Source organism: Pipistrellus kuhlii, unplaced genomic scaffold, assembly GCF_014108245.1.
Source record: "Pipistrellus kuhlii isolate mPipKuh1 unplaced genomic scaffold, mPipKuh1.p scaffold_m20_p_9, whole genome shotgun sequence".
Taxonomy (NCBI): Eukaryota; Metazoa; Chordata; class Mammalia; order Chiroptera; family Vespertilionidae; genus Pipistrellus; species Pipistrellus kuhlii.
Window position 1 is genome coordinate 25,292,017 of NW_023425595.1, and position 22,844 is coordinate 25,314,860.

The 22,844-nt window shown below is 42.4% G+C and overlaps 1 protein-coding gene across 11 annotated transcripts in view; it reads right to left on the minus strand.

Annotated features, from left to right (window-relative positions):
* The window catches only part of TEAD1 (TEA domain transcription factor 1), a 255,016-nt gene that overhangs the window by 15,579 nt on the left and 216,593 nt on the right, over positions 1 to 22,844 (minus strand). For all 11 annotated transcript variants that reach the window (XM_045578071.1, XM_036426503.2, XM_036426504.2 and 8 more), the window contains 2 exons: positions 22,436 to 22,609; positions 1,259 to 1,399 (listed from right to left, as the gene is read on the minus strand). In XM_045578071.1, the coding sequence (XP_045434027.1) occupies positions 1,259 to 1,399; positions 22,436 to 22,609 (315 nt within the window). The remainder of the gene's footprint in view (positions 1 to 1,258; positions 1,400 to 22,435; positions 22,610 to 22,844) is intronic.

Here is a 22,844-nt window from a genome sequence, read left to right on the forward strand (position 1 = left end):
TGAACACCCCATTTCCTTCTCTCTGCTGGTGACAAGATTGTCCTTCCAAGGATAAAGTGTATGACCTTTGACTTTCCCTCCTCTTTAATCTTAAATATGCAGTCAGTTTCTAAGTTCCATTCAAATATCTTACTGGGTTCCCACTACCACCAGTTTAATAAAGCTCACGCCCCCTAAGCTTAAATGAACCACCCTTCCTCCTTCTCACTCCCCAATGTCTCTCTCTGTCTCTTTCTTGTCTCAGCACAAAGTCTCTGTCACAGACAGGTGGGCTCCTGGACCTCCGAGGTCCAGGGCTGCTGTAAACAAAAGCTTCTCACTGAACATGGATCCACTGTGGGGGGATGAGCAGAAACACTGAAAAAACCTTCAATGGAATGTCAACTACAAATATCATTCATACTAATCAAACAAACATATACTTTTTTTTTTCAAAGAAATGGAGGCTTAAAATTAAAGGCCAAAAATAGGTATTTAGTCCCAGTTTGTACTAGAATAGACTTAACCACGTCCAAAACAGAAACTATCCCCACATGCCACAACATTTCCAATTTAATTTTAAAAAACAACTTGCAATGAATATTATAAAAATAAATATATTACAATTTGGGTGTTCTTGAATATTTTCAGCCGAAAATCCTCATGAAAAATGATTTTAAAGTTGGTCAGGTCTGCCACTTAGGGAAAACATTTTTGTTTTAATAGACATGCATAGCATGTGGGGAAGGTCCACTCAATCCCCAGTGTGTGTGTGTGGGGGGGGGGGGGGGGCGTACAAATGGGTTAAAACAAATATAATGAAAGGGGTATAAATGGCAAAAGCAACACCACCGAACAGAAGGTATCGGGGCTTAGAAGGCCAGTGCCCATCAGTCGCACATGCTGTGGCTCCTCTCCCAGTGCCTGGGAGTCCCCTTGCCATGGGTGGGTGGGAAGGCTTCATCTGATGGGCGGCAGCTCCCACACCAGGCCACCCCCAGGACTAAACGCTGCGGGTGGGAAGGCCAACTTCAACAGTCAAGGGGGCTGGTGTGGGACTTCCTCCTGGCCTTCTTTCAGTGGCTTTCAACCCATTTTGCCTTTTTAGAAGTAATTGTGGGTGGGGGAGGAGTTAGGTGGGGTTGGGTCAGAAGAAAGAGAGACAAAAAAAAAAAAATAAAAAAATAAAAAAAATAGTAAAACTCTACCCCAGAAAGCTTTAAAGGACAGCAATAATCTGGCCTTGAAAGAAAGTTCCAGGATACAGAGGCCAACTTACCTCTACTTTTTCTACTACTTGCTTCCCAAAGGAGCAAACTTTGGTGGAACAGGTGACTGTCATGTTTTCAGAGCTCTCATACTGACTGGTTACACAGTAAAAAGCCCCGGCATCATCTTGAATATTGCAGTTTAAATCGGCCTGTTGGAAGGAAATGGAGGTGAGGGTTATGCTCTCATAGCAGGAGTCATGGCAACCAGCAGTAGCGGTCAGGGTCCAACCTCCTGAGTGGAGGCTAGGAGGTAATACTCATCTGGAAACCAGTGCACTGGCCCCTTGGTCACTTTTTGGAAGAGAGTACTGATTTGGTAGTCTTCCCTGGAAATGACCAGCTACATGAATCTATTTTGTTTTACTTTCCGGCATTCTGTATCGAAGTAATGTTGTATCCTTGTAAGAGAAGATCCATGAGGTCTTTACAAATGTATAGTTGACTCTTGAACAACATGGGGATTAGAGGCTCTGCCTCCTGCACAGTTGAAAACCCGCAACAACTTTGACTCCCCCAAACTTTACTAATACCTACTATTGACCAAAAGCCTTACTGTCAATCTAAACAATTAACAAATATTCTGTATATTTATTTTACTGTATTCTTACAATAAAGTTAGTGAAAAAAATAAAGAATCATAAGGAAGAGAAAATACATTACAACATTTGTTGAAACAAATGCGTGTTATAAGTGGACCCGTGCAGTTCAAACCCATGTTTTTCCAGGGTCAAATGTATATGAACTGAATTCAGATTCACTAGTCTTTAGAGATATTTAAAAAAACAGGAGACTTGACAGCTGACTGGCCATTTGTTACATATTTAAAAACAGGTCCTAGGTGGTTTGGCTCAACGGATAGAGCATTAGCCTGTGAACTGAAGGGTCCCGGGTTTGATTCTGGTCAAGGGCACATGCCTGGGTTGCAGGGTCAATCCCCACTGGGGGGAAAGGGAGACATGCAAGAGGCAGTCCATCAATGATACTTTCTCATCATTGATGTTGCTATCTCTCTCTCCCTCTCCATTCCTCTCTGAAATAAAAATATATTTAAAAACAAAACAGAAACTTTAGGCATCTAGAGAGAAATTGGATGCAATTAAACCCTCACAAAAATGCTATAATTTAACATAAGCCTCCATACATTTAACGCTCATGCTAAACACTATATAGGACTTGACTACAACCTTATGTAGGATATACATGCAATAGTTATAATTTAGATAAAAGATCAGTACCATGTCAAAGGTACGAGTTTGGAAATGCAACTGAACCCAGCTTGTGGAGGGCTAAATAAAGAGTGTGGATTGTACCCTGCGGGAAAGGGGACCTCTTGAAAGTTTTGGCACAAGGAAATGACATGATCAGCATCATGCTTCAGGATGAGGCTGGGAGGCTAGCATCTGGTATTGACAGAAGGTTCCTTTCTCTTGAATGTCTCCTGACTCCCTACTGCTCATCAGGTAGGAGGGTGGGGGGAGGTGGTTTTGAGCGTAAATGGAGAAGTGTGTCAGGAGCCCTTTACAGCAGTCCGATGAGAGAGGAGAGTTGGACTACTGTGGTGACTGGTGAGACCTGACATACAGATGAGACTACACATATTTTGAGAGATTGGGCACATTTTGATTGAAGTTTCAATACCTTGATAGGCACAAATCGACCACCATGAATCTCTCTATATTTTTAATAAAGATCTATATTTGAATTTCCTTCTCGAGTATCAGGAAATGTCTTTTTCCTTAGGCAAAACTTCCTATTTTTTGGCTTCATATAAAAAGTATTATATACTTTCTACTCCCCCTTTCACCTCATGTGCCAAAAATTGCAAAGCTAAAATCAGTGCTCAACTGCAGTCATTAACTTAACTGAACTAGGAATCGCTACTAACCACCAATATATAGTCCCTTTACTGGGTCCTATTCTGCTTTTATGGTACTTTTCAGGTTTTATATTACCCATAAATTTAGCAACACTCCCTCACATTTAGTTTTTTTCCAATTATATGAGGCTTAAATGATAAATACGTAAAAAATACCCAGGTGTGCATTTTTCTCACATTCAAAGAAAGGCTTGCCATTTGGCTCCGTGAAAGAGCTGCTTAGCGGAGGGAAAAACAGGTGCAGTTCCCTAACTGAAGACTGTACCTGAGCTACCCAGGCATCTCCCTGGGCTCTGGCCTCCGGATGAGAAAGGTGCTGACAATCGGAGGCACCCTGGAGCCCTGACACTGGAATCACCACCCAGCTTTCCACAGGCTCCTGAGCGTGGGCCTTTGAGAACTGCCACTGCCTTGCTCTGCCTCCAGCGGAAAACATGTGGCTCTGAGAGGCGGCTCTGGTGTTTTGTGGTGTCGGGATCACAGTGATCTTCTGCGTGGGGTTTATGATCTTAACTACAGCTGGCCCTCCTTATCCATGAGTTCTGCATCTGCAGATTCAACCCAGTGTGGATTGAACATGTTCGAAAAAATATGTTCTGCTGCATGTACTACACAGGCCCATGGAACACAAACAGACTTCTCTTGCCATTATTCCCTCAAACAATACAGCCTAATGACTATTTGCATAGCACTTTAATTGCATTAGGTATTATAAGTAATCTAGAGATGCTTTAAAGTAGGGGTGTCGAACTCAATCAGAGAAGGGGCCAAAATCTAAAATCCAGCCTAAATCGCGGGCCGAATGGTTTACTGAACGGTCATAAACTGTCATTGTGATGGAAACGCAGCGGAGTGCAGTGATGACAGCGCGGTGCGGGCCACATTGCAAGGCCTGGCGGGACGGATTTGGCCCGCGGGCCTTGTGTTTGACACATGTGCTTTAAAGTATGTGGGAGGATGTGTATAGATTCTATGCAAACACTCCACCGTTTCACGTAAGAGAGTTGAGCTTTTGTGGAGTTTAGTATCGGTGGAGGCTCCTGGAACCAATCCCCCACCAAGACTGAGGGAAGGCTGTGTTATGATGGAGATTGTGCCAACAAGTTTTAGCATTTAAGAAATATAAAAACATTCGTGCCAAAACAGTAGCACTCTTCTAAACCTTGTTTTAAAAAATACATCTGTACCAGCACCTTAGAACTCATGCAATACTGACACAGAACATTAGTATTAAAAAGAACAGCCATTACAAAAATGAACAGCCATACTTTTTAATGGCTGTACACTATTCCATCGCCCAGGTGTTCCGTAAGTTAGTAAGTGTGCTACCGATGAACATTTAAGATGCTTCCCAACAGCAGTGCAATGATGAGTTTATGTGAAGCAGAAAAGGTGCATCAGAAATTACTTTTACTTTCCTTCTGTGGGAACCCTGTCTAGAGTGCGCCAGATGTTCAAGGCCAATCTGAGCATGGGAATCCTAATCAGAGTGTTCAAGGCTAATCTGCTATATGCAGGTGCAAAAGCAAAGACACAGCAATCTTACTGTACTGCACAGGCATGCCCTTCTATGACCCAAAAGGCTGGTGTCACTATTTGGCAAGAAGCTTCTTTTGTCTAAGTTACTGTAAAGATGTGTTATTAACCAGCCATTGTGCAGCTGCTTGGAATGGCTCCTGTGTTTACTGCTGTGTTTGCAATGGCTGCTATGTTAGCAGCAGCTACTGTGTGAGGCTCCTTTGAAGAAAGGTTTTCTCTGATGGTTACTTAGTAGCAATAGCTACTTAGACTGTAATAAAACTCTCTTCTATGCCTACGAGCCTATGACCTCTCATGTCTTCTCCATCCACTACCCAGTAACCGTAAAGGTCCAGTTCCTGGCAGGGGAACTGAGGCTCCGCAGTTGACATAGGTGAGCAGAATCAAGGAGTAAGTACTCCAACAATTGGCACTGTGAGCGGGATCAAGGAAGAACTTATTCCAACAATGGCTGCACCGAGCAGGGTCCAGGAGAGTGCTGAAGATTCAGGAGTAAGGACTCCAACACCTTCCTTTCAGCATTAAAAAGTTCCCTGTTTTGAAAGAGTGAGCTATAAATGCACTGCTAGCTAATATTGTAATTTAAACAAACTTGCAATTTTGTTGTGAAAACCTGATGAGTAGTCAAAAGCAGTTAGGTGTTTGTGGTGTAAGGGGTGAAGTGTAGATGAGGCACATGAAAATAAGCAATGGGTGGAGGAGACAATGGGAGAGTGAATGGAATTAGGTTCTTTTAAAAAAAACAAAAAAAAAAAACTGTCTACCTTATTTCAGGGATTGAACAAGGAGGGAGATGTCTTAAGAATTATACCACAACTCCCTAGAACAATGTGTATTTTTTTCTTTTTCATGCTCTATTTTTCTTTCTATTAATTTCCATGGCATTATTTTTGACAAGTCAAAGATTTGCAATTTAAGCAAACCTGGACACTTAAGATCTAAAGCAAACACAGAACTAAAAACACATAGTAATCTGTCCATATTTACAATTAAAAGTGCTAACCAAGTTCAGAATAGTATTCACCTTAATTTGATGTTGGTGAAATTGCTGAAAGTTTTCACAGCTTTTGTGTTTTCGTCTCTGAGTTTCCATTTTCAAGTAGCACTGGTGAAAGGAGTTGCCCCAAGCCAGGGCATACTGATTAGATTCTGTCAACTAGAATGGATCATTTTTAAGACCCTCTTCCTTTACCTGACAAAAATTATTTTTAGAAATAATCAGCACTGTTTCATTGTAAATCTTAAACATAAGAACTCCAGAAGCAGTAACAGAGAATGACAGAAATGAAGTAACTAGAGTTTCTTCATCCTCATGATTACTGTGTCATCATTGCTCATTTCTGACTCTACTGTTTAACCTGCAAAGAAGCCTTGCCTGGAGACTGCAGCTCAAATGATTCCAAACTGTTAAGAACTCACCCTAAAAATGAATAAGAGGCTGAGTCCGCATGTGTTATTAGAAGATTAGTGATAAATGAACAAGTTATACAAGGGTGCTCATTTGAAGCACATTATATATGTAAAGCATATATGAAATAGAACACTGACTTCCCCAATAGTTTAGGGCTCAGGCCAATGGAGGATTTTATTTTTTTGAGGGGTATTTTGTTTATTTTTAATCCTCACCTGAGAGAATGAATATATATATATATATATATTGTATGTTGTTGGTTTTTTTTTATTGATTTTCAGAGAGAGGGAAAGACAGAGAGGGACACCGATGTGAGAGAAATACATCGATTGGTTGCCTTATGCACGAGCCCTGACCAGGTACGTGCCCTTAGCCGGAATCAAACCTGGGATCCTTTGGTCCGCAGGCCAACTCTGTATCCACTGAGCCAAATCTACGAGGACTTGAGGGGTATTTTATCAATAGCACTGTTTAGAACTGTGGACACATGGTGATAATAATGAGAACAATGTTTAGATGGTTTTGGCATCTGAAATATCTCTGTAGACAATCAACCTCCTTATTGCCTGGACCTGAGGTGGACCACTCTCACCATCTCACCCTTGCTTTACCCCTAGAATTACCAAAATAATGCCAACTAATTTTAATTGGGAGTGAATGGCCTGTAGTTATAATGACAAGAATTATCCAAAATGAAATTCTGAAAGAACACACATTATGAAAACCTGCCCTCAGAAACTTTCTCAACAATTGAGTTTAAAAGTTATCATCGTTAATTTTTTAAAAAATTAAAGTGTAACATATATTCAGAGAAATGCACAAATCACAAGCTTGCAACTTAATAATTTTCATAAAGTGAACACATCCATGGAACCAGCAGCCAGATGAAGAAACAGAACAGAAGCTGTTCCCTAAATAATCTTCCCTTCTCACCCTCACAATCCCCCTTTCCCACTTAGCACAATCACTCCATAAGGGCAACCTTGATCCTAAAACATAATACATGAGTTCTGGATGGTTTTTTAAATCCTAAATAACAGTTGGGCCATTTGTGTTTAATTCACTCAGCATTATACCGTGAGAGTCGCCAGGCTGCTGTGTGGAGTTCATTTGTCCTTGATTATAAAGAGTATACAATGAATGAAAAACATCATGATCTATGATTCCACTATTGATTGACGTCTGCAATGCTTCTATAGCAAACTTATTATGAAGAGTGCTACTCTGAATATTCTCAAATATGCTTTCGGTGAACATATGTATACATGCTTGTTGAGTGTTGGATGGAACTGCTGGGTCAGTAGGGTATGTGCATTTCAGCTTTCATTTAGATCAGAAGGACTGAAAGTTCCTCAGTTTCCTTGTCTTTTTTTTTTTTATAACAATTGGAGAAAACTGTATATTTATTATTAGTGTAAATTTAATGTTACATTTTAAAAGGCTCCTCAGCCTTTTAAATAGCCAATTTGCTGTTAGAACTGCTTTGCAATTACTTTTGAACATGGAAAATAATCATGTAGCCATCCAACCATACCACAGCTGCTCTTCAGGAATTTCCTAGGAGGAGGTATTGATGTGAAAGATAATTACCTGTCAGCTGATGATTTTATGATTATCCCATAAAGAAATGCAGTCACTGAACTCCCATGAAGCAAAGGTAGAATCAAAGAAAGAATGCTTGCATTAAATCAACAACAAAGGACACAAACTCTGTAATGAGTCTGGGAGTCAAGCTGTGTTCATTACCCAACTCCAGGCAAGTATCTCATAGAGTTCTGGAGGCTAGCAAATGAGGAAAAATGTGCTGGTATCAGAGATGCAGACTGTTTCTGCCTAATCGGCTTTTCTCTGACCACAGGGTATTTTCTAAAAGCAAATGAACACAAAAATCCAAGAAACAGCTAAAACCAGCAAATTTATCTTTCCAACAAATTCCAAAGTCAAACCATATCTATCCTTTGGGGACAGATAAGCCAGACTGAAATACATAGCTGGTCATGGGCCAGGTTTGGAAATGTTTAAAAAAACACCAAAAACAAAAAACAAAAAACAACAACAACAACAACAACAACAAAAAAATACCAGAAAAAAAACCCTCAAGCATTTGAAACTATGGCTGGATGGGGAAGGCAAGTCCAGGAAAACAGGCCCTGCTAAGGGATCTTTACCCATTTTTGTCTTAGAACAGAGAAGACTGCATATGTTCTGGGTTCAACGCTTATTCCTAGCACCCAACACGGACATCCTTTTACAGTATCCTGGCCCACTCTGCCTTCTGGCTAAATACCTTCAGATACAGAAAAATGTATACTTTGTGTGGCTTAGTGGTTGAGCGTTGACCTATGAACTAGGAGGTCATGGTTTGATTCCAGGTCAGGGTACATGCCAAGGTTTGTGGGCTCGATTCCCAGTCGGGGGAGAGTGGAAGGCAGCCGATTAATGATTCTCTCTCATCAGTGATGTTTCTATCTCTCTCCCCCCTCTCCCTTCCTCTCTGAAATCAATAAAAATATATTTAAAAAGAAAATACTATATGCTAGACAGACCTAATTGTTAGGCAATTCTTTTTCCTGTTGTGTTAGGTTTTCTATTGCTTAAAACACCACAAATGTATGACCTTCTACTTCTGTAGGCCAGACATCCAACATGGGTCTCATGAAGCTAAGTTCAAGGTATTGGTAGAGTTGCGTTCTTTTCTGGAGGCTCTGTGGAAGGGTCTCTTTCCTTGTCTCTTGCAGCGTTTAGAGGCCATCCACATTCCTTGTCTCTTACTCCTTTTCCATCCTCAAAATCAGTGACAACAGACCAAGTCTTGGTCATACTGCCAGCTGTCATCTCTCTACATCTCTTCTTCTGCCTTCCTCTCCCACTTTTAAGGAACCTTGTGATTACATTGGACCCACTCAGATCAAGACATTCTCAACCTTGATTCTCCTTTTCCATGTAATGTAATATATTCACAAATATCATGGATAAGGATTTGGGCATGACTCACCACACCCAGTAAGTTTCAACTGGCTTCCCTTAACTTCTACCTAGAGCTCTGCAGTTTGGAATCAGGAGACCTAAGAACACGCCTATAAGACAATTCTGCAATTCTCAATTCTCTCTCTGTCTTTAAAACAATATATATATATATATATATATATATATATATATATATATATATATATATATATATATATATTGATCTCAGAGAGGAAGGGTGAGGGAGAGAGAGGTAGAAATATTAATGATGAGAGAGAATCACTGACTGGCTATTCTGCATGCCCCCTACTGAGGATCAAGCCCACAACCCCTTGACTGGAATCAAACCCAGGACCCTTCAATCAGTAGGCTGACATTCTATTCACTGAATGAAATCAGCTAGGGCTCTGCAATTCTCTTTCATTTCCCCCTTAATCTCACCTTTCCTTTCTCCCTTCTCACCCACAAGGTTGTGCAGGACCTATCTGCTTATCAGGATTCAAGTTTTACATTCATTTTTATTGAACACCATCCTGATTTCGGACCTCCTTTCCATCTAGTCCAGATTCTGACACTTCCTCTGCTGTTGCCTCATCTCAGGCTACAGCATGGACAGCAGTCACTTCTTTGTGTTTTACGTCCTCATTTTTAACCATAGGGAAGACCTGCTTCCAAAGACCACCATGGTGATAGAAGACAATGCATAGCTGTAATGTGCTACACAAATGACAGCTGTTAATAAAGCTGACAGCCTTTCCTATTACCTTATTGATTTAAAATACAGACCAGGACAGAGATGAAGACAGAGCCTCAATCACATCTACAGAAGTGGGACCCGATAGAGATGGTGGTTAGAAATCAATACTTAAGATAAACACTGTCCCCACTGAGCCAGCCTGAGCCAATCAACACTTATCAGCACAGAAGCAACACTGACTTTCTACAAACAGGAAAAACAGTAGTTTCTTCTCATTTGTGAGTACATGATGAGTGTTAAGTTTTGGGCATAACTGCTCAACAATGACCATCTTTCCCACATGGATATGATTAGAGATGTTCTATAATTCTTTCTGGAAAGTGAAAAGGCAACCCTTAAAGTTGTTTGTTGAATGAATTAAAAATGTCTGCCTGTATGTGTGGGCAAGTCCCGGGAAACAATACAAGGTGTAAGGAGAAACAGGTTACAATGCCAAGCAGAGAAAGCTGCCTGCATCAGACAGCGAGGAAACAGTCTCCCAAATTCTCTCCCAACTCACCCTTCTTACACGTGTTACTTTACTCCTATAGCTAAAACATTCAAGTCACCAGACAAGGCTTTGAATTGGGTTCCCTTTTCCATTACCTCTCAGTCAGTAAGTCCATTTACCAGTACTTACTCACGGATTGTTCCACTGTTTGATTTCATGCTTTTGAAATTAAAAAAAAAAATGAATGTCACTTTAATTACAATTTTTTAATTACATATTCAGAAATGATCCTTCCCATTTCATGGGAGAGGAGAAACGAGACATGGCCCAGTTAGGCAGGATCCAAAGCTCTGAGGGTAGGGCTGGACCTAGGGATCTTCTCTGTGAAACCCTAGGCCCCTGCAACCTGGCTCCTGGGGGCTGAAGTAAGAGAAAGTGAGCACTAAGGCTGCCAAGGGAAGGAGGGGACTGTGCAGCTCACGCAGGAGCAGTATTTGGCTGGTGACACTACTTTGTCACTGGCTTCACTGCTGGTACAAAGAGGAAGCCGAAACCCCAAAGGCAGGGGCACCCGGTCAGGAATGGAGCAGTCTGCAGACACGCCCTTCCCAACCCTTCCCACCCATCTCTCCCTCTCACCCCAAGGCTTGGAGAGGCTGGGCAGGAATTACTTGGTTGCAAAAATGAAACATCAAGAGGATAGTCCCTGACAAGAGAGAGTATAATAGGCACTGATGGATTCAAGGAGACGCTGGCATTTTCAAACCACCACTTTGAACCTCTCCTCTTCATCCTCTCTGAGCAATGATCAAAGGACCAAGATTTCAAATTGTGAAGCAATTTTTTCCAATGGCAGCATCTGGCTCCTTGGCAGGAGGCACTGGGAGTTGGGAGCAGTTGTGGGCGGCCATCCAGGGCTGCCGCATGGTGAGGCACAGGCGGGGCACCTAGTGGGCCTGGCAGCTGCTCCCCTGCACCAAAGGACACACACTCTGCACCGGGCTGTGAGCAGTGAGCATAGGCAGCGGTCCTGGGGCTCCCTCTCCCCACCCAGTGCTGACTGGGGGGTTATCTGGCAGAGGGTGTCTCTGAGGAAGCTGGCTGCTTCCAAACCCTCCTGCCCAACTCTTTTGCACGTATCTGTCCCTGGCCAGGACCTCTGAAGCTAGCCCACATCTGCAAACAGAAGATTGGGGTGGGGGGAAATTGGATGACCGTGGGAGAATTCCCCAGTAAAGCAACCTGCCCTTGGGGAGAACTGTGAAACTGCCCTTAGGGAAGCAAGTCTTGGAGCCTGTACACTTAGGGCCCTTGTACCCCCCTGCCCAGCACAAAAGGAAGGCAGCTGTAGGTTTGCCACAGCTGTTTTTAATAAGAATAATAGGAATAAACTCAGCCCCCACTCCTCAACTTACTTCCTACTAATTATGGCATATATTTACATCTACAAAATAGGAGATTTTTAAAAACACTACCAAGAGTCCCTTTATTGTGCAGATTGGCACCCCTATTTGAATTTATAAACATTTAGTACTTCAAAGAATCTTAAAAGCTTGCTCTAATTACAATACTCTCTGCTTGAAAGACTGGCTGTTTGCATTGCAAATTCCTACAAATACCAGCATTCATTAGAAAAAAAATTCAATTAATATCACCCACACCACTTCAGGTAAGGGTCACCACTGTTGGCTTCATCAAGTAGCTGAGATGAAAGAGCCAAGGTCTCAGCCCAAGCGCGAAGCAGCTGCCCAAGTCAGCGCTTTCTAAAGGAGGGCTTAATGAGCGCTGGGCGCCCAGCTGAGCTGGCCCTGCACACACCGCAGGCATCAGGCCCAGAACCCCCCTTCCCAAACCCAGAAACAGGACCTTTTCTGGTCTGGAGTTCCTGTGCAAGGAGTACATAACACAGCAGCAAAATCAGTCAACTAAGTCTAGAGTTGCCAAATAACAGGCAACTGAACAGGCCAGCACGTTCAATCTGATTTTTACATAAACATCACTTTTGGGGGTATCTGTATGTCCCAAAGATTGCATGGGACATATATACACTAACATATTATATACTGCTTACCTGAAATTCCAATTTAACTGGGTGGCCTGCATCTTTATTTGCTAAATCTGGCAACTCTACTAACAAGTCGTCTTTACTGAAAAGAACAACAAGAATTGGGACTTACCCTTCTGATTGCTGTAAGACATCTTATAATTAAGATATCTTTTAGAAAAATAAAGTGTAACTCATTTAAGGAAAAACCAATGGTGTCTACAATGTTTGTAGATGCATATAAAAGTACAGGAGGATATAGGGCTGGAGGGGAAGGGGTCTCACTTTTTCTTCTATAGTCTTCTGAACTGCTAGGACTATTTACAATGAGCTTGTACTGTTTTTGAAATACAAAAAAAAAAAAAAAAAAAAAAAAAGGTTAAAGTGAGTGGGTGGGTAAGATATACTTGCCCAAGGATTTCACTTATCACCCAAGGGCTAACTCCAATTTTAGAGAATTGATCAAGACCTCTGGGAGGTGAGGTGGGGCGGGGGTTGTGATTCTGTCCAGATAATCCACTTATTCCTGGCAAAATAAAGTCTGGAATTAGGCAGCTATGCTGACTGTCACTTCAGCTCTTCCCTCCTCAGGCTTTTCTTGAGGTCCAGTTACAGAGAGAAGCTAACCAGGCCTCCACCAATAGGGCAAATGCTGGGAAGTGCACAGGGGGAGGGAGGAGGGAGGTGGGTGGTGGTGGTGGTGGTGGTGGTGGTGGTGGTGTGTGAGTGTCTGCTTTCCCCTGGACCAGGCGTCTTCAAACTTTTTAAAGTGGGGGCCAGATCACGGTCCCTCAGAGAGCTGGAGGGCTGGACTATATGAACTACTAATTCCTACTGTAACACCTCAGCTGCGCTCACTGCCCAAAAACCTGGCGGGCCGGATCAGACTCCTCTGCGGGCCACAAGTGGCCCGCAGGCCGTAGTTTGAAGACGCCTGCCCTGGACCTCTGTTGAGCAGCAGCTCTTGGTGGGGCTCAGGCTTAGCATCTCTGCCTATAGCCATGGCAGAGAGCAAAGCTAAATAGCCCCATACAAAAAAGGATGAACCCTGACCTCAGCTTTGTTAGCAACCACTGAGCCAAATAACCTAGGACAGAAAGCATCAGAGGAACAGCTGTCAGATGGATTCTCACATGAGGTCCAGGAACTCCCCATTTAGAGTCTGCATAGTCCTGAAGAGTTCAAGGTTTTTTGTTTTTTTTTGTTTTTAAAGTATCTGTGTTGAATCTGAGGTTCAAGGATTAGGGAGTGGGGGAGGTAGAGTGAACTTCTAATCCCATTTTCCAGATGGCCCTAAGAGTTCTACTTGTGTTTTCAGGGGATTCAGAAAGGATCTTTTCAAATAAAGTGACTGCCTGGGGATCAGTGTTTCCACTCTCAGCTCTCACCTCTCTAGGCTCTGTGAGCTCTGTGGCCACGGAGTCCTCTGCCACAGCACAGGAAGGCTGTGTGTGTCCAAACATCCACTTCCCCTGAGAACCCTTTCCCATCCCCTTCCACCATCCCAACTCTTTTAAGATTCAGCTCAAAGGCCATGTCTTCATGAGGCCTTCTGACATGTTCTTAGGCACAAAGGGCTCCTCCTATCTCTCTGTGGAGTCGTTTATCTGCTTGGTGCCTGACTCTTATGTCTGTCTGGCCAGCTCTCTAGGAGCAAAATCAGTCAGTGAATGTTTGCTGAATGATTCACTAATGATATGTGTATTTATTACTAATGTAAATAATCCTATCTAATAAAATAGTAATATGCAGATTGACCATCACTCGCAACACATAAGATGGCCAGCAGGGTAAGGCAGTTGGGAGGGACCAGGCCTGCAAGGGTAGGCAGTTGGGGGTGATCAAGCCTGCAGAGGAGGGCAGTTAAGGGTAACCAAACTGACAGAATAGGGAAGTTGAGGGCAACCAGGCCTGCAGGGGAGAGCAGTTGGGGGGACCAGGCCTGCAGGGGAGGGCAGTTAGGGGTGACCAGGCCTGCAGGGGAGGGCAATTAGGGACAATTGGGCTGGCAGGGGAGCAGTTAGACATCAATCAGGGTGGCATGGGAGTGTTTAGGGGGTGATCAGGCTGGCAGGCAGAAGCAGTTAGGGCAATCAGGAAGGCAGGCAGGCGAGTAGTTGGTAGCCAGCAGTCCTGGATTGTGAGAGGGATGTCCGACTGCCCGTTTAGGCCTGATCCCACCCCACCCCCATGCACGAATTTCATGCACTGGGCCTCTAGTTATTTTCATAAGGACCTAACAATTCCAGACATCACCTAGAGCAGCTTTTGTGTGAGTCTCTTGAAGTCTTCTCCCTGTTCTTTAGTAAATTTCTTGAGGAAGATTACCCAACAAACAATCAGGTACCTACTAGATTTGCTTACCCTATCAGAGCTGGCTGAGGCAGTTATTGCACTCGGTGTAAAGCCCTTTCTTCAGTTGTATGAAATAACTTTCCAGCCAAGGAGAGGGGGGAGATACTGAAAAGTTACCACATATATTGCCCTGCTGAATAAATAATATACATAGGATCCCTGCTCCCTGGGGGAGGGCAGCAAAGCAGCTTAGAACATGGGGCTGGGAACACAGGAAGGAAGCCAAGAATAGACAGCAGTCACTGCAGAAAGTGCTAACCAAGCTCCACATTGTAGAGGGCCGCCTGAGAAGGCACATGGATATTCGTTAAATTGCCAGCTGAACCCGAGGCACTGGCAGAGTACCTTTGTCCAGGTGTCAGCAGGGGCAGGTCTAGATATGTAAATCCAGTAATGCTAGGGCCTAGTTAATGCAAATAAGCTCCTTTGACCCTATAAATAAACCTGCTGCATGGCTTGGGTCGCCTTTGCTGCCTCTCCATTAGAGAGATGGCGCCCACCTAGCGTTCAGCTTGATGAATCTATATCTGCCTCTTGTCTCTTTCTCTAATTTCTTAATCCCCAGCATCTCCACTCAGGATCCTGTCGTTTTCCGTGATGGACACGGAAAACAGAGAAACAGCCCACCACACCACATATTTTTCTTATGAAATTAAATGAAAATGGATGGATGTGCAAGCTTACTGGCTCCCCTGTCCCTCTACATCAGTGTTTCCCAAAGTGTGGTACGAGTACCCCCAGGGGTATAGGAAGAGTTTGGTGGGGGTACGCGTTGCACTGAAGTTTGGTGGGGATATGCACTGCACCGTGTTTTAGCTGCGCCTAATTCTACGTTCTCATGAGTACGAGGGGTACTCAGCGTTACGAAAATTATAGAAGCGGTACACATATGTCAAAAGTTTGGGAAACACTGCTGAAATATCAGAACCTGCCTATCTAGAGATGATTTTTCAAAGAACAGACTCTTGGTGAAGAAAAACATATAATTACAGTCTACCTGAAGGGAATGTATTATGTATTAGCCCATAGGTACCTCTGAAGATCATGGTTTTTCTAGCTAACCTTCTTCCACTTACATCATTCCATCACTTAATGTTGCTTGTGAAATTTTAGAACTTAACATCCTTTTGAGATGGAACAGAAGTAGAAAAAAATGGGAAATTGGAACAGAAAGACCCTTTCCTTATATAATAGATAGCAGTTTAAAACACATGGGGAGAAATTTATTCCATTTTGCTAACTTTCTTTCCCATGAATAGCAACAGGGATATTTGGATCCAAATGATAGACTCATGTCTACAATTCAGCCTAAGTCATGCAGAATCCAGTTAGACCAGGCTGACAATTTCTTCAGACAATCTCTTCTGCTTAAAGAAAGCCCGGTTTTTAATTTATAGAGCTTGTCATTTTGTCCAAACAATGTGATTTCATTCCCACGAAGATAAAAGTATCTTCTAAAGGCTGCCCTTTTCCAAATAACTCATTTTCCTTTCTCTGTTTTATAAAATCTTCTCATATCTGCTTTGGTTAGTAAAATTAGCCTTTTTCTTCCCCTAAAATAATATATTAAGAAAGTAAGTTGAGTGACTATAAATATATATGGTAATTGTTTATACCGAATGTTCATAATTTCAAGAATTTTAAAAAGATAGTATAAATAATCACAGGGTAAACATATATATCCTCGTTTCTAAGACACCCATACTTTAATAATCATTTCAAAGAAAAAAAGAAATACTGTATTAAATGTATATACAAATTTTGTTTTGTAACAGGATATGTATCCATACAACTTCATTTTCCTATTATTTCCTTCTTTATTAGTCCAATCACATTTGAGGATAAGCCTTTATCATACTTATGGTTCTTTTGAATAGCTCTTGGCCATAAGGGTTATAAGTACTTGCTATTAACATGTGGCTCTCTTTGCACCAGCATTTTAAAATTTGACACTCTTGAGCACTGTTAGGACAGAGAGTAGAATTACTTTAAAAATAATAGTTTCACTGAATTTCTTATTTGGTTAAATCCACTATTTCTCATTTATTTCATTAAGTAAGCTACACGTGGCTGGCAAGGAACTTGTTTTGCAAGTCAGCTCAAGCTGCAGCTGGGTTTTTGTCTTTCAGGATGAATGACCAAATCACACCCACCTCTTCCAGCTTTAGGAATTCTATGATCAATTCTAAGACAGTTGGTATTTTATCTTAAACTAGAGGTCCAGTGCATGAAATTTGTGCATGGGGCGGGAAATGTCCCTCAGCCCAGCCTATACCCTCTCCAATCTGGGACATCCTTTTCACAATCCAGGACTGCTGGCTACCAACTACTCACCTGCCTGCCTTCCTGATTGCCCCTAACCACTCTGCCTGCCAGCCTGATCACCCCCTAAACACTCCCATGCCACCCTGATTGATGTCTAACTGCTCCCCTGCCAGCCCAATTGTCCCTAATTGCCCTCCCCTGCAGGCCTGGTCACCCCTAACTGCCCTCCCCTGCAGGGTTGATCACCTCCAACTGTCCTTCCTTGCAGGCCTGGTTCCTTTCAACTACCCTTCCTTGCAGGCCTGGTCCCTCCCAACTGCCCTTCCCTGCTGGCCATCCTGTGGTGGCCATCTTGTGTCCACATGGGGACAGCAATCTTTGACCACATGGGGGCAGCTATTGTGTGTTGGAGTGATGGTCAATCTGCATATTACTCTTTTATTAGATAAGATAGAGGCCTGGTGCATGGGTCGGGGCCAGCTGGTTTTCCCTGAAGGGCGTCCTGGATCAGGGTGGGGGTTCCCTTGGGGCGTGCGACGGCCTGAATCAGGGGCCTGTGGTGGTTTGCAGGCTGGCCATGGCCCTGGCGACCCAAGCGGAGGCCCTGGTATCTGGGATTTATTTACCTTCTACAATTGAAACTTTGTAGCCTGGAGCAGAGACAAGCCTCCTGCTTGCTCTGTGGCTGCCACCATTTTTATATGAGTTTGTTTACCTTCTATAATTGAAACTTTGTAGCCTTGAGTGGTGGCTTAGGCTGGCAAGGGCAGGCGGAAAGCTTGGCTTCTTCCATTGCCTGGGAAACCCAAGCCTCCTTACTGCTCTCTGTGGCCATAGCCATCTTGGTTGGGTTTATTTGCATCCTCACTCTGATGGGCTGGTGGGTGTGGCTGGTGGGCATGGCTGGTGAGTGTAGCAGAATGATGGTTAATTTGCAGATTATTCTTTTATTAGGTAGGATTAGCTGCAGTGTCTGCCATCCAACCAACAACCCATCTGCATGAACCTCAATGGGGAAACCAAGTTGGTCTCTGACCATTTGTAGGTGGACATCTTCCTTTTTTGGGCCCACACAGCACCTGATCATTGTTTTATAAGGGAAAAAAGTATGGTTTTCTGCCAGTACAAAATGCCAGCTTACTTATTATAAATCTGCTTCCACCCTCATGCCCAATCATAATACCAATTTCAATGCTGCATCAAACTGTAATTTTTCTGAGACATAAAAATTAGGAACTCAAATTTAAGCTAAAATTTTACTAGTAGTGTATAGTAATATAGCACAAATAACTAAGAAAACAAGGAGATGATGAGATGCCCTCTATTGGTGAGCGGCACAGAGTGCAGGCATTAATAACCACATCACCACATACTCTTCCATGGAGGGGCAGACAAGGTGCTTATGATATCAACTATTGAAATGGTAACAGTATACGTCTTAGAATGGAGGGAATAGAGAATGAAAGATTAAAGACTGAGTAGAAAGAAATAAATAACTGCAGATGTAGAGGAATTCAAAGAATAGAAAAAGATAGAAAAGTTGTGTGTTTTTTTTAATTTAAATTATGCCACACAAGGCTGATGAAGATGTCTGGTATACTCACTCACTGCTAGATGACTTTAGAAAGCAATTTGTTATTTACACACATACACATACATATACATATATATTCTAAGCCATATTATTAATGCCTACTAAAATAAGAATGGCTAGCTCTGGCTGGAGTGGCTCAGTTGGAGCATAGTCCCATGCACCAAAACGTCACTAGTTCAATTCCAAGTCAGGGCATATACCCAGGTTGTGGGTTCAATCCCTGGTCACAGTGCCCCAATCAGGGTGTGTACAGGAGGCAACTGATCAATGTTTCTCTCTCATATCAGTGTTTCCCTTTCTCTCTTTTCCTCTCCTTTCCTCTCTCTTTAAAATAAACAGAATATGCCCACTGGAAGCACCTACTGATAGAGTAGATATTCCAAGTGTAATTCATTCTCAGTCATTAGAGAAAGCTAATGAGATTTCAAACTGCAGCAAATTGTAAACCTAATTCATATGGCCTTTCCTCATTTATTTTAACAGTTATGACTGAATTTCTTTATAAAGGTTAAGTACTGTAAACTACACTAAGAAGGAATATCTTCTATCATATTCACAGAAGTGCTCAATTTTAATTCTGTAAATCTTAATTCAATAAGCTCATATCTAATCTTGGAGTAATTAAGTCAAGTTTGCACGTCTCATACTAGGCAGCACACTCTAAACATCTGCAATCTAGACCTCCTCATTTGGGGATTCATGAATGACTGAAGAGACCCAACCCTGAAAGCATTTATTAAAATTGCCTCCTGAATAAAATCAGGTGAAAGTTTGGAAGCAAAAACAAGAACATACTTGCAAAGCACTTTCCATTCCACTTTATATTCAAGTAACATGCTAATTATAAAAAACTTATTATTAAAAACCAATACTATTTAATTTTAAAGTACTGAAAATGGTTTCTTTTCATCATATCCTATAATTTCTGATCGCTTTTAATTCACATGGATAGAACAGTCTCTTTTTATGCTTCACAACAAGAACTCTTCATCTTTCTGGTCTCAGGACCCCTTTCCCACTCTTAAATTTTACTGAGGATCTTAAAGAGCTTGTTTCTATAGGTTACATTTATCTATATTTTCTGTATTGGAAATTTAAACTGAATTCTTTAAAAAAAAAGTATTACCTAATTAAACAAAAACAATAATCTCATTACATGTTAATATACATTAAAAAACAACAACTAGGCATAGGTATAGTTAAAACATACCTATAGTTAGTGAAAAGGTAGTGTTGTTTTATATTTTGCAAATCCACTAATGTGTAAATGAATAGAAAATACCTATGTTCTCATACTTCCTTCTACATTCAATTTGTCATGACATGCTGCTTTGGCTGAGGGACATGAAGATACTCCAAGCTTACCTAAATATGTAATTGGAAGAGGTCAGACTATTTTAATAAGCTCGTCAGATAACTGTGGTCATTTTTCTTTACTACAACTAAACTGTTCAGGTGATAGTTTCTTAAAGTTTAGCTGTAGCGCAGAATCTGGAAGTGTGTCAATAAACTTACATACTCCGCTACATTAAAATCCATTGGTTTATCTTGCACAGTATCAAAAAATCGCATTAGTTAATCTGACTATGGACCTCATCAAAAAGTCTTTTAAGTACTAGGAAGCTGTCAAGTTCACTGAGGTAGATACAAGTTTTCCAAAATTCTTATTTTTACTTGGAAGTTCAAATTTTGTCTTTTGTAGCATTTGTTGTCAGCTGTTTTTCCTGATGCGGCAGGCAGGCTCTGGCATTCGTTTTCAATGTGCACTCTAAGTTCCAGATGGGTAAGTGTCATGAAGAACATTCTTGGTGTGACTGGTTCTTTTATGTTTTTAAAACTGTGTGTGCATACATACCCTCATTGCTTCTGAGCCACCAGAGTGTGCATATTAGCAGTGTGCAAAATGTGTCATAATGAAAATAGTTTCGACCTTGTCAACCCACTAAAAGCATACTGAAGTACCCCCTGTGGGGTCCCACAGGCCACACTTAAAAAACTTCTGTGTTATGATTCAGTGACCCTCCAATCATCACTAAGTGTCAGCCACCAATTTAAAAAGGAGTAATCACCATTATTGCTTGTCCATGTTATTCATATGTATTATCCATCCTAAGAACGTTAATATCAGTAGAAGGCTATTTCTATAATTCAAATTTAATATGAAAGCATGAAAAACAAGAGCTAGTTACCATGCAAAGATAACAGAAGCTAAACAAACTAAATATAATATGCAAACTTCCCTCCAAGGAATTTAAAACATAAAGTTTTCCTTAATTGTCTCCCCATTTGTTGGGCTTTTTTTTGTGTGTGTTGGGCACTTGTAAGTCCTCCTCAGGTGGACTCTCTGGTCAGGATCCAGGGCGTGAAGCAGTCAGAGAAAAGAGCAGAGGCACTAATGTCAAACTTAACAATTTCAAGACCCAAGTCCCCACCCTGCAAGTAGCCTGTCCTTCCTAATCTCTGAGTCTTTGTCTGAGTTGAATACAAAGCAAATTCCACTAAACACCATGAGGACTGGAGAAGATGCATGTAGAGCATTAGCGAGGCCCACAGCAGGTATTCAATAAATGGTCGCCATTGTTGTGAATAAGCTCCCCCAGAGGCAGCCAGGGGTCCCGTGAGGAGTGGGACACACATCCACATAATTATGACACAGCATGGGAACGGATTAACCACAACATGCGGTGGGAGTAAAAGGAAAATCAATGGTCTGCTTAAGTGAGGCCGGTGCTATAATAAATGAGCTGCCATCCCAAAGGGAAAGGGAGCTGGCCCCATGGAGGAGGAGGAGAAGGGAAATGTACAACAGATGCACACGGAGGCTGGGCACAGGACAAAGCAAGGAAAACGCTCCGGATCCAGCTCACGTAGAGACGCTGATGCCATGATAAGGAGCACACACATTTGGAGCTGTTCTCTTCCTAAAGACTGAGGTCTTAGTGCTGGCAGGTCATCTGGTCTCCTATTGTCTCCTGACCCCCAGTACACACACATTATACTCATGCTGCTTTCAGGTCTCTGACCTGTCAGCAGTGCCCTGGCCCCTGCTTGACCAGTGGAAAAGGAAAGAGCAAAGCTTCTCCTAGAGGCTGTGGGACATCAGGGAGCCCAGCAGCTGGTGGAATCTGCACTTAATGTTTTAAAGCACAAATGAGGCACATACTGGGCAAAGCCATTTTATACACTGAGTGGCCAAATTATTATGATCTCTGAACGCATCATAATCTGGCCACTCAGTGTGTGTGTGTGTGTGTGTGTGTGTGTGTGTGTGTGTGTGTATGCGCGTGCGCACATGCACACGTATTTTAGAGGCCCAGTGCATGAATTCGTACATGAGTAGGGTCTGGCCAGCCTGGCCAAGGGGAGGGGACATGGGCAGTTGGCCAGGCTGCCTGCTGGTCGAACTCCTGGTCGAGGGGACAATTTGCATATTAGCCTTTTATTATATAGGATATACACTGATTGGCCAGATTATTAGCGTTCAGAAATCATAATAATCTGGCCACTCAATGTATTCTTTCAGGCACTTCTAAGATCTTAAAGCCCATGCAAGTGTATCTTCATTCCAGCCCCAACCATGCCCCAGGTCCTATGTGACAGTGGAATTTACAGGTTGCTTTACTTAATGGAGTAAGAAGAAAGAGAAAGAGGGTCTAGTGGCCCATGTTTTCCATTCTGATTCCACCCATCGGGGAAGCCTCTTGTCATTGCATGAGTGGGCCCTGAAGCCCAAAGAGGCCACCTGCCTCTTGCTTTTTGGCAGAAACAGCAGGGCACAAGCCCAGCATGAAGGTGGCACACAGATGTGAGCCACTACCCACGGCAACCCTGCAGGTGCAGTGAGCATGCATCAGAGTGCATCCACAGCCAGCTGTGCTACTCCACACTCACCCGGGACTTGACCATTGAGACAAAAGCCACCGACATCACTGCAAGGTCTTACTCACCCAGAATTTTACGAGGAAGAAGGCATTTTGAGGGCCCTTTCCAAACAGTTCCTTTAAGCCACCTTTCTTTTCAGGAAATTTGTCATAAATCTGACGAATGTCCACTGATTCGAGCAACGGGTCACTGTAAGAATGGTTGGCATGCCCAATGTGCACGAAGAGGTGTTTGTTGTACTGCAAGAAACCAACAGAGACATTCCCATTACAAACCCTTTAAACAACCTAGGACACATGCATCTTGAACTGGATAAAGAGTAAGTAGTCTTAAAATCCTGGAATTATGCCTTGATTAGCTGAGGTCCATACCTTTGAAAAGATGAAGATGTTAGAAAAGTCCTTATAACTTAAGGCAAAAACAATCATTTTTAAAAAATTAAAGTTGACATACAATAATATATTAATTTCAGGT